The sequence below is a fragment of the Aethina tumida genome, chromosome 4 (assembly GCF_024364675.1).
Source record: "Aethina tumida isolate Nest 87 chromosome 4, icAetTumi1.1, whole genome shotgun sequence".
Lineage (NCBI taxonomy): Eukaryota > Metazoa > Arthropoda > Insecta > Coleoptera > Nitidulidae > Aethina > Aethina tumida.
The window spans coordinates 1,443,402-1,456,564 of record NC_065438.1 but is presented as its reverse complement, the minus strand read 5'-3'; the positions used below and the strand labels follow the sequence as shown (position 1 = coordinate 1,456,564).

Genomic DNA, 13,163 nt, shown 5'->3' with positions numbered 1-13,163 from the left:
AAGTCACCACACAACTCGGCGGCGTAGCACCCCGAAGATTAATGTGCGTTCGGCCGGCGCCTCGTGGAGCCACCGCCGCGGCCCCAACACGCCCACGACCCGCCAGAGGGTTAAAACGTCGCCGATCAGTGGCCGTGCCCCGGCAACGACACGGCCCCATTGGACGGCCGTTCAGGGGTTGCGGCGCTGCGATTGGCCGGCGCCGATCACCCTTTCGATCTGTCAATGAACATTCGGTTTTTTTTTTTTTATTTTTCGTTCAAGTCGAGAAAAAATTGTGCCACTGCTGAATAATTTATCGACATCGATTGTGTTTGGTTTTGTCGCGTTTTTACGGGGTAATTAAAATGGACGCACATCGCTTGTCTGCTTTTGAAATTATTTAACTATATGTTGTAATTGATAATTATAATTTTTTTAATTAATACATTAGAGTACAAGAAATGACATTTTTAACAGTTAATTGTCTCCCAATTTTAAAAGTAATCTATATATAGTATATAGTCTATATTAGAATTAATTTGTTAATTTAATAGTAATAAAATTAAGCCTTCAACAAATCATGTTTTTTATAAATTATAAAAATTAAATAATAAAAATAACAATAATTTTGGAAATGATAAAAACTCAGTTTTATTTGTATCTTTTGTTTTTCTATAAACTTTTACGTATATTTTTTACAATTCTTGATTAGTTTGAAAGCTTGGAAAGTTTTGAAGGTCAAAAGCTATATTTAAATTCTAAATTTTATTAAAATTATTTAAGAACTTTTTTAAATATAATGTCTACAATACTTATAATAATGTAGTTAAATAATATATATTTTTATTAAATATATAAAAATATTTTATTTAATGATCAAATTTATAAAAATTCGATAATTAAAATAACAATAATTTTGGATAAGATAAAAATTTAGTTTTATTTGTAGAATCTTTACAAATATATTTAAAGGATTTATTTAAGTGTTTTCTTTTAATAATATAAAATACAATTTAAACAATTTATCAATTCATTCATCTTATATATTTTTTATAAAATTTTTATTACTAAAAGTAGAATTTATTATTGTATTTTAAGTCTGTTACCCTTCATTTTAATTATATAAATGGTTTAAAACAAACAATTTAATTCAATATAATCAATAATTTAAATTGAAAAAGATGTAAAGCATTTTAAAAACCTCATAAATTTTGGTTTTTCAAGAAAGTTATTGTGGGAACTTAGAAAGTTATCTATAACTTTAAGATTTACTACATTATTTCATTTATTTATGTATCCCAATTATTTATTACATGTATTGTAATTTTGTATTTTATCCTTTAATATTGTGCTGACATATGAAATCTAAAATTACATACAAAAAATGGTTTTAATCTATTCAAAGTTTTGGATACTTAGACGTTAATTAAAACTATCAAATTAAGGAAAACGAATGAAAAAAATTAATGTGGACAAATTGAAGATCGGTGGTAGAACGTGTGTTTGTGATCCCATTAGAGAAAGGGCAACAATGAAACACTCCACGTCAAATGCCTGCTGGATGCGATCCTTTCACGCCATCAATACCCAACTTTCAGTGCTAATAAAGTACACATTGGGGATTTTCAGGACAAGTATCGGCAAATAATCGGCGACGTCACTTGTCATTTTCACACCACGTTTCTTTCGATTTTACTTTTTTATTTGTTTATACTGGGCTGCGGGTTTTTATGTTAATACTGTCTGAAAATGTGGATGTCAAAGCAGTAATATTACTTCTGCTGAAAGATACGACAAACAAATTTGTTAAATTTTGTAGAACTTTATCAATAATCACAAATTTATCTGAGATATCAAATTAATATCTATAATTTTATAGGATTTTATTATAATATATTTTATTATTATTTTGAATTCTATTTTTATGAGTCATTTTAATAATATTTATTATATATAATCTAAAGTATATGTAATCTACATATATTGATACCTATAATTTTTTATTACGTATTTATTAATTTTTACTTTTTTAGACAAATTCAGTAACTAGGAAGATAATATTATGAGAATTTTAGTTATAAATCAAATTTTTGTCTTCAGTTTTTCTTAAAATTATTAAATATTAACTGTTTAAATTATTTTTTCATGTGTAGAATGAGTCTAATTTACTCGAGGAAGCTAAAAATCAGTCGAAAATTGATAGAAATTATATATTTCATACAAAATTATCTAATTCATGGGGGAAAATTAAAAATACATATAATATATAATATGTGGTATATTTTTTGGCCAAATTTTGTCACATTCACCCACTATCATAATTTATTCAGGTGTCCCAAAAAAGTTCTCATGTAACCTTATCCATAAAGATCGTTTTCTTGTCCCCGCAAATTCGGGTCCATTACTTCAACATTTTATCGGGGCTATGATCTCCGGTTGGAAAACCGCGACCACGAATTGCTTTTAATTGATTTCCGATAAAAGGTTTCCCCGTTTAACATAATAGCGGTGAAGTGTTGACAACCACTCCGTATGTGAACCGTGCCATGTGCACCACTTTGCGCCGGCTATCACTTCTTTTCTTCTCCTCCTCCACCGCCGCTTTTTTCCTTTCTTTTCTTGTTTATCTGTCGCGGCCTAGTTGTTGAAAGGGGGTGGCTTTTCACTCCGGGGCCGTCACTTTCGACGCTCCGTGCGATGGATGGTGTCTTGCCGTCGGGATTAAATTGTCTTTGGGATTTGCACCAACGCCAATTTGTTCTGTTTGACAAACAGTGCTTGTGGAGATATATTTATGATGATTTATTTAAGGGAGTTGAAAGGGATGGGAAATAGAAATAAAATTACTCATAATTTATTTATTTTGTGGATTTTTTATTATAAAAATTAGAGATTTAATTATTAACAATTAATTATAACCATAATATTAAATGAAAAAATATATTTTATATTTAAAAACATCTGTGAGTAATAAATATTATATAAATAATTACTGTAATAAAAATATATATTTATTATATGAATTAACAAATTACAAAACAATAAAATAATAATTTATAATAACTAATTTCTTTTGGAAATCAAAATTTTTTTCATTATATCTTTAAGTATATAAATTTTATTTGAATTTATTTGAAATAATCCTAGTTCTGAAGTTAGGCAACTCTGATTACTGCACTTGTACTTTACCCGTATTTGATTTTATTCAAATCTGGACTAAATATTATTTCACATGTGTAAAATAAGGTGTTCTTGAAATTTTATTAAATTCATTATCCTCATCCTGATGATTTTTTATTAGTCTATTTTATTTTGTATATACAGTGTGCCCCGCAATTTTCTGAATAGGCTGTATACTAAGTTTCATAAAAAAATTATGCATATTCATAATTCCTTGGAAAAAACAAAGAAATATTTTCATTTCAAATATGAATAAAACAAATCTTATAACCCAAAACATTTATTATAAAAATTCACCAATGGTTTCAGTCTTCCACCTTACTAAGATTCATTTTACAATAATTAATAACTATATTCATTTCTTTTATTAATAAACTCTGTTAGGAAGACTTTGTTCATAAAATCATCATTTTGTGTAGTCATAAAAAATACAGTAAATAAATAGAATATAAATAGACAATAAATAGTAATACAATAAACTATATAACAAATTGAAATCTGTAATAAAAAATATTAAAATTGTGAAATTCTTATAAAAATATATTGCTACAATAATAGCACCATCAAGAGTAACTATTGAGAAATTAGATCCCACATGTTGAGATCCGGATCCGTGCATAGCCTCATTATAACAGCTGCCTCAGTAGCTTTCTTCTTAACACCCAAACATGTACCCGCTCCCAAATTGTATATAGGAGTCTTGTGCTGGAAAAAACAGATGTATTGAAACAAATGTTTATTCATTCCATTTTTGGTTACCTCTGATTTGTGCTTCCACTCTTGATCGCCGCCCATTTCGTGGCACTTGTACAAAATGGGACGCGGCTTCGCCTGGAGACACAACAGCTGCGCCAGAACTAGCTCGTGCCTGTCAGTCTCGTACCAGATCTGCGATTTGCTTCGCATGCAGTTCTTCAAAACCAACTCGCTGCCTTTCGTTTTGAACCCTTGCACACTCTCAATGCAGAGTGTGGAGTTGGACAGTCGGATTTGGAACTGGCCTGTGTAGTTTCGTTTTCTGGAATGCCAGGGCTGATAATCTTTGGACTCCACTGCGGCCCACTTTTTCTTTAGGCGTGCCTCATCGTCGGTTGGGAGGATGAGTTCGGGGTACACGTGCTTTATGTACCAGTCGAAGTCTTGGCACTTCAGCTCTTTGCGCAGCTGGATTCTGGATGAGACGTCGCCGAAGTCGGTTGACTGTCGAAGTTTGTTGTGTTTGAGGAAGTGATCCTAAATAAAATTAAAGGATGATCAAATGAAATTGGGGGAACATGGAGGAGTACCTTGTAATCGTCCATCCAAACGTGGGCCACCCGCAGGGAGTTGTACAACATGGTGTCTTGACCATCAGGGGAACCGTAAGGACGGCGGTGGCGGAAGATGTGCCCCACTCTGCTGCAAGGAATTAAATCCAAATGGCCCCCACACATCCAAATCTATAAAAAAAATATAATTCAATGTACTTGAGTTATTAAAAATTGGTGAGTTGTTACCCTAAATGAAATTTCTAAGTTTTCTCCACCCCAAATGTTCATTCCAGCATCATACTCCCCCAAATGTTTAAAATACTTCCTATCAATGGCAAACAACCCCCCAGCCATGGTTGGAGACTTGATAGGTTTAATAAAGTCTTCAGGGTTGACTAAGGTTCCTTTGGGTAAATTGTCCCACTTAAAATGCAACCCCCAATTAAACCCACCTCGAACCAAGGGACTTGAACTGTACTCAAAGGTGTCAGGATTAATAATATCTATTATGGGCATTGCTACAAAAGTGTTATTCTCTTTAATTCTGGCAAGAAGAGGTTCACACCATCCAACATTCACTTCTATATGACTGTCCAAAAATATCAACACCTAAAAATAATTATTAAAATATGTCTTCAAAATGTGGTGACTTGTAATAATACATCGCCTTCTGCTTCATGGGCACCAATCATTCTAGCTCTAATCAAGCCTTCCCTTTTCTCAGGTTTTAGCAATTTAACTTTGTTTAAAGAATTCTCCTTTATGTAGCTTGCTACATCTTGATGTAAGCCTTCGAGATCACTAAAATCATCTACCAATATAATTTCCTGAAGTACTTCTTCTGGAGTTCTGTCCAAAATTGAGTGAATGGTTCTGAGTAAAGTTTGGTAGTGTTCATTATAAAAACATATAATAATACTGGTTGTAGGTAGAGGAGATTCATATTTAATATCACCACATCTAAAATTAATTAAATGAATTAGTACTAAACTACAGTTTTAATAAACAAAAAATAAGTACAGTTTGTTCCTCGTGTCAGGAATATTCCTGTGCAAATTTAGTTTATTGCTTAATAAAACATTATAGGCATGTATTTTGTAACCATCATCTTTAATTTTTTGTTCTTCAACAGTCTTAACCATGCCCAATTGTACCAGGTCTACAAATTGATTGAATTACTACAAATAATTTTTATTTTTATAACACAAAACTAACCCTCATCATTTGTCGATTCATTTTCTAATACATCAGGTTGTAAGTCGTTTACAAGTTGTTCACTGTTCACATGATTATTTGCTCTTAATATTATACCGGAAGGCAAATTTATATTGGTGTCGGTTTTAGTTAGTTGCGCGTACAAATATAAGGATATGATCCATGTTATGGAGGCGAAAAATGTGCCGTATAAAAATGATTTGTTCAAGCTGATCATTTTGAGTATTGTTTTAAATAAAATTGGTTTGTTTACATATATCTACATTTTTACGATATGTGAGGTTAGGATTTAAAATTCCTGAGGTGTCTCCAGGTGTCACTGCTTACGAAACAATGTGCCCAACCTATACTTTTAAAAAAATGGTACTATATAAATTTAACTTAATTAATGAATATTTATTTCCTTTTACATATTATTAATATCTATAAATATATTTTATTATTAAATTAAATTCGAGTTATAAATAAAAGAATTAAAAAGTTATACATTTCTAACATAGTTAATGGCTTAGCTGTTAATACGGTTAAGTTATTCATTAACTGTGACTAACTTTAATAAAAATGTATAATAAATTCCGGAGAATTTACATAATAATAAGCCAATAAACATTGTATTAATAATCAAATCAAATTTAAGGTAATTATTAAACAATATATAGGGTGATTCATTTAACTGAATAATTACGGAATTATAAAGGATCTATAGACACTCAAAATTAACCAGTTTCAGTATTACCAAAAATTCTAAAGTTGAAAGGTATCATGTAACTAATTTTAATGAAAATCTATTATAAACAAATTCATAATCAAATTTAAGACAATTATTAAATAATATACACAATGATTTACTTAACTGAATCATTAGGGGATTATAAACGAAGTACTGACACTCAAAATTAACTAAAATGTCAGTATTACCAATAATTTTAAAATTTAAAAGTTTGTTCCTTTTATTCAAAAGTGTCCCAGCAGAAATTATTAATATTATTCAAAAATATTAAACAGGAAGTTTAGTCTTTATTTAGATTAACAGTTAAGAGTAAAATAGCTCTTATAATTGGTATTAACTATTAACTTACTTAATGGTTTAGCTGTTAACGAGCTTAAGTTATTCATTAACTGTAACCAGTTAATAGTATTAATGATTTAACTGTTAATGAGCTTAAGTTATTCATTAACTGCAACCAACATTAATAAAAATGTATATAATAAGTATAAGTATTAATAATAAAACTTAAGGCAATTATTAAATAATATACAGGATGATTCACATAACTGAATCATTAGGGGATTGCAAAGGATTTACAGACATTCAAAATTAACTAAAATGTGAGTATTACCAAATTTGTTCATGGTATTCAAAAGTTTCCTAGCAGGAATTATTAATGTTATTCCAAAATATTAAACAAAGAGTTTGGTCTTTACTTAGATTAACAGTTTGATGTAAAACTGCCCTTATAATTTCTTAAATTGTTAACTATTAACATAGTTAATGGTTTAGCTGTTAATGGTTAACTGTGACCTGCTGAAACAAGTATGTATAAAATAGATAAATTCAGAAAAACACGCATAATATAACGGCGAATATCGATCGTCGAAAAAAGTTTGTGCCAGTCGCATCGTGACCGAGTGCAAAATGCAGTCGTCGGCCCGAGTACGCCCGCGACCGCGACGCAATCAATTTTCAGGAACGGCGTTCGGGATTTTCAGCCAGTCGGGCCGGCGTCGCTAGTTCCGTGACCTAGAAACCGCGGCGCCACATTAGCCCGCAGTCAAAACTCGAATTATTCGCAAACTGGTCGGTTATTATTATTTTATTTTTATTGCCACACGCACAACGACGGTGCCGTTCGCACTTCAATCCGTCCGTCCCGGTGATCGCGGATCCGATCGGTGTATCGATTCGCGGCGGCGGGAAGCGTATCCGCCGTCGGGGGGGTCGCATCCTAACCTAAGATTTACGTAACACGGGGGCGCAGCGCGACGCACGTCCGCCGCCGCCTCCTTTGTCCGGCGGCAGTCAAAATATTTACCGAGTCCGCTCTAAAATTGGAACCGGGCACCGTCTGCGTCCGCAACGCCGAAACGCCGAAACGGTCCGGTCGCCGTGGCACACTCCGATCTGAAATCGGTTGCTGAAAAGTCGCACTCGGTCGCGACGCTCGCCGTTTTTTTTTTTCTTCAGCGGTCGCACGGCAGAACCGACGCCGAAAATCGAATCGATACACTAATTGGATTTGCACGTTTCGCTGTGACGGTTTGTAATTTGTTGTAATGTTTTTGCATTTTCAGTGCTCAGTAAAATGATCGGTGGGTTGGTTGGTTCTAGTGGATCGGCGGTTTTATGTAAATTATTGTGATAACTAGTGAGAAAGTCATCAAAACGTCGTCTCAAAAGTCTTCGTGGCGCAAACAGCCACGACAAGGTAAGGCGGTGTGTAAAATATGCAGTTAGTTGATAAATAGTCGCTTATCACATGTATTTAAAATATATATAATTGTTTATATTAATTTAATACTGTAATGATATATTGATATAAAATTATACCAAGAACTTTTTATAAAACGACAAAATATGATTAAATATGTTATATATAAATGAACAACAGTTGTAATAAGCAATTTTGAATAATAATGTAATTATGTGAATTACAATGTAATAGTTGTAATACTTCCTCTAAAATCTGAAATATATTTCAAACTCACTTTTTAATTAAAAATATAATGTGTATCTTATGTATGTCCTCATAATTTTTATTTATTAAAATAATTTATTGTTTTGGATAATGATGTAATACCTGTAATACTTACACAAATTTTATAGAATTGTAACATATTAATTTTTTTTGGATAATGATGTAATACTGTGAAAACAGAATATGTTTAAATCTCAACGTATTTAACAAAAAATATGATGTGTAGTTAAATTTTAATTTCCTAATTTTACATTAAAAAATAAATCTATATTTATAAAGAAATTTTACACACAGTAAATATTTTTTAACTGTTTTCAATCTAAAAAGAATATGTTTAAATTTCGACGTCTTTAACAAAAAATATGATGTGTAGTTAAATGCTACTATTTATATATTATTAAATAAAATTAAATGAATTTAACAATTTTATTTTTAATATAATTAAATATGTTGAAAGTACTTTTTTGTTTTTTTTAATCGCCTAATTTCACATCAAAAATGATTATCTATATTTATAAAGAAATATTACACACAGTAAATATTTTCTTACTGTTTTGGATAATGATGTAATACTGTGAACCTCATACAATGTAATACTTCCTTCAAAAATCTAGAAAGAATATGTTTAAATTTCAACGTCTTTAACAAAAAATATGATGTGTAGTTAAATGCTACTATTTATATATTATTAAATAAAATTAAATGAATTTAACAATTTTATTTATAATATAATTAAATATGTTGAAAGTACTCTTTTGTTTTTTTTAATTGCCTAATTTCACATTAAAAATGATTATCTATATTTATAAAGAAATATTACACACAGTAAATATTTTCTTACTGTTTTGGATAATGATGTAATACTGTGAACCTCATACAATGTAATACTTCGTTCAAAAATCTAGAAAGAATATGTTTAAATTTCAACGTCTTTAACAAAAAAATATGATGTGTAGTTAAATGCTAATATTTATATATTATTGAATAAAATTAAATGAATTTAACAATTTTATTTCTAATATAATTAAACATGTTGGAAGTACCCTTTTGTTTTTTTTAATTACCTAATTTCACATTAAAAATGATTATCTATATTTATAAAGAAATATTGCACACAGTAAATATTTTTTTACTGTTTTGGATAATGATGTAATACTGTGAACCTTATACAATGTAATATTTGTAACACTTCCTTCAAGAATCTAGAAAGAATATATTTAAATTTCAACGTCTTTAACAAAAAATATGATGTGTAGTTAAATGCTACTATTTATATATTATTAAATAAAATTCAATGAATTTAACAATTTTATTTCTAATGTAATTAAATATGTTGGAAGTACTCTTTTGAATTTTTTAATTGCCTAATTTCACATTAAAAATGATTATCTATATTTATAAAGAAATATTACTCAAAATAAATATTTTTTTACTGTTTTGGATAATGATGTAATACTGTGAATCTCTTACAATGTAATACTTGTAATACTTCCATAAAAAAATTTAGAAAGAGTATGATTAAAAATCAACGTCTTTATCAAAAAATAAAATGTGTAGTTAAATGACTTATTGTAAAATCTATAAAATATAGATATAGTGTGATATTTCAAATTTAGATCTAGAAAAAATATATTCAATTTCTCTAAGAGAAGATATTAGTAAACAAATTTAAGAGAATTGTGAAATAATATATTGTGTTGGTAATACTAATACCAATGTACTACTCTAAAACTAAGTAGATACACAATGTTTACAGAGTTAATTTGGTTTGAACCACGTGAGATGCAGAAAAAATAATTTCCACTCAATTCATACGAAATCTATTAATGGTTCATGAATTCGCTACTTGAAATACTGCCCGGTACAAATTATGGACACGTGTTAAAGCTGCGTTCATTAAAATGAAGGATTCCATTTAAATTAGAAATGTCACAACATTTTCGTTTGAAATTGCCTCGAATGAATGTTTCTTTGTCTTTCGAATTTTAAATGCCTTCTTTGGATGAAATAAAAGAAAATGGTGGAAATATTGTTTATCGTTGTAATCCTCTGAAAGGTTATTTGGGATAGTTTTGACAATATTCCAAATGTCACATCTGTAAGTTGCAGGCAAACATTTATATTTAGAATGTCGTTTGCCAAACAATTTTTTTCACAGCACATCGCCCGACAAACATCGACACACTGTAATAAATTATTATTTACAATTAAAGAAACACGATTCTATATTTTTAATTCGTCATTCTATAAATAACCGGGCGTATTAAGTGTACTAAAAAGAATTCGCATTCGAATAACATAACAGATAAAAGTGTGTGCAAATTTGTTACATTAATATTATGCAGCCCAGACACTCAATCTGTTTAAAATATTAAACAAACCCGTTGGAATATTAAAATAAACAGTGAATCCGTACATATTTTTAAATTGGATACCACTTTTATTAGGTTTACAACGAAGATAAAGGCAATATACTTATTGTCAAACATGATTTACAACTTAAATTTAACGGGGCTTACATTTAATAATAAACAACAGAACAATTTCAATAAATGTAATCGTTTTAATGGCTGCATTTGGACAAAAGTTGCGCGTTACATCGATTATACTCCATGTTTAATATAATCCGTCACGAAAATAGCTTTAATTCCTAAAGATAATTAAAGTTGGTTGAGGCAAAACAAGGTTTTACGTTCACAAACTTTCTAAAGCTGAAAATTACTGGAGCTTTGTTTTCGAATTCCCCACAGCAGAAAAGTATTTAAACATTTTTCAGCATTGTTTGAGACTGGTTTTTAAAACCTTTATACTTTAACTGAGTTTAAAATAGCTAAAATTTAAAATTAAACGAGTTAGAGCTTGGAAAGTTGTTGGAAAAAATTTGCCTAACAAAATAAATTAGTTTAAGGAAAAATAAATGCCACAATTTAATTTTTAACATCAAATTAAATTTAAAAAACTTCGGCAACAATTAAAAATTGATGAAAATTATGTTAAATTATATGTTGTAAGATGTAAAAAATAAATAAATGTTGACCACAAAGGAGTAAAGTTTGGTTATTTACGTTTCAGGGTCCCACACCGTGTCCGTTCGACGGTTCAATGTGACGGTGGTGACGTCCTCCGTGACGGAGGGCACCGCCGGGGGCTCCGTGTCCCCGGTGCCCCGTCACAGGGGCCAGCCGTTCGCCAGCATCCCCGAGGATCACGCCCTCGACGACGATCCGGTCAAGAACCAGCACAACCTCCACCAGCAGAGTCTGTCGAGCAGCAGCAGGTGCGCGTCGCCGGCGCCCTCGTGGGACTTCAGTCTCGAGGACAGCGATTCTGTGAGTCTTTTAATTTATCACGTAGAAAATATTTTTAATTGGGGTATCAATTTTATATATATATATTAAAGGTTAATTAAAATGGTTTATCGGTTTTATTTCTATAGAAAATGATATAAAAACCACCAATACCAATTGTTGCTATTACCAAATTATATTTATTTGTTTATTTTTAATATTGTTTATAAAATAAAATAATATAACATTATTATGTATACTATTAATCGAATGTTCTAATTAAATTTTAGCCTATCAATTAGTTTTGCCCATTTTATGCTTTGGAACTGAACATTTATAAGAAAAATTAATTTTATTACAACCTTGATTTAAGAATGTTGTACGTGCGTATTGAATATTTTATGTTGTTATTCAAATATTTTCTATTAATAGAAAAACACATAAAATTAAATTTGTAACAAATGTTACTTCCAATTAGTTGTTTTGTTACTTAAAATAATACAAACAAAAACTTAGATAATTTATTCAACTCTGATGATAAAACAGTTAAAAGTTAATTAGAAATAAATTAATTTACATGTGTTTCATTGTTTCTTACATCTTGACCAAATCTGCGGTTATAAACCACATTTTGATAAGAAATATAGTCATTTAAAAGTTCAAAAACATATTTTTTAATACCAATATTATAAAATAAACAAGTATATTAAGAAAATGTTTATTCAAACATTTTTAATATTATTTAAAAACTAAACCACAAAAAACGAAAATAAATTTGAGTATCTATTTTAAAGGATGATAATTTAAAATATATAAATGATAATTTTATTTATTAAAAGTATTATGAAATAAAAATATCAGAAACAGCAAGTTTTTGATAAACTCTCAAAAATAAAATTTAAAAATATTGAATATTATAAAAATATTAGAAAATTAAAGAGTACAACTGAACTGAACTTAACAGTTAAAAATTAATTTGAAATAATTAATTTACTTGCGTTGACCAAATCTGCGGTTATAAACCACATTTTGATAAGAAATATTGTCTTTTAAAAGTTGAAAATCTTCAAAAGATATTTTTTTAATACCAATAGAGTACAATAAACAAGTATATTAAGTAAATGTTTTGTTTGTTTTAATATTATTTTTTTATGTATAATATCCCTCCCTACAGTAAAACCTCACGAGACGCCACTGAACAAAATTCTAATTGGTTTATGCAGAAATGTAGAATACTTTTTTAATTAGTTTGCACGTCTGAGGATAGAGGGCGCCACGTTGACAACAATTAAATTTATGAATTTGGGAACATTTTTGAGAAAACCGTAAAAAAAGTTACTACAGTTATAATTTCATTAACAATTGTTATTATACTTGTAGGTTATATTAAATCATCTTGTTTATATATAGAAATGATAATCGGAAGAGAGGTGTACAATATTTTATTTAAAACTCAAGTTTTCACCTTTCGTACTTTATATACCACTTTATAATGGATAAAAACATTGAATTAACAAGTTATTCGTTACTCAGGTTCTACAAATTATGAAGGA

The 13,163-nt window shown here is 29.5% G+C and overlaps 1 protein-coding gene across 1 annotated transcript; it reads right to left on the bottom strand.

Annotated features, from left to right (window-relative positions):
* Positions 1-3,426: 3,426 nt before the first annotated feature.
* Positions 3,427-6,020, bottom strand: LOC109607355 (polypeptide N-acetylgalactosaminyltransferase 35A). The gene is made up of 7 exons (XM_020023851.2): positions 5,628-6,020; positions 5,433-5,571; positions 5,075-5,372; positions 4,659-5,021; positions 4,449-4,601; positions 3,922-4,395; positions 3,427-3,867 (listed from the first exon to the last, which is right to left on the bottom strand). The coding sequence occupies exons 1-7, from the start codon at positions 5,842-5,844 to the stop codon at positions 3,736-3,738; spliced, it is 1,776 nt and encodes a 591-aa protein (XP_019879410.2). The 5' UTR covers positions 5,845-6,020; the 3' UTR covers positions 3,427-3,735.
* Positions 6,021-13,163: the final 7,143 nt, after the last annotated feature.

Bases quoted from the DNA above. Each gene is read 5' to 3' on its own strand.
- LOC109607355 (XM_020023851.2), bottom strand. From the start codon at position 5,844: ATGATCAGCTTGAACAAATCATTTTTATACGGCACATTTTTCGCCTCC. The intron at 5,373-5,432 runs GTACTTATTTTT...AATTAATTTTAG, and splicing joins CCTGACACGAGGAACAAACT to ATGTGGTGATATTAAATATG. The intron at 4,396-4,448 runs GTACTCCTCCAT...AATTTTATTTAG, and splicing joins TTTGGATGGACGATTACAAG to GATCACTTCCTCAAACACAA.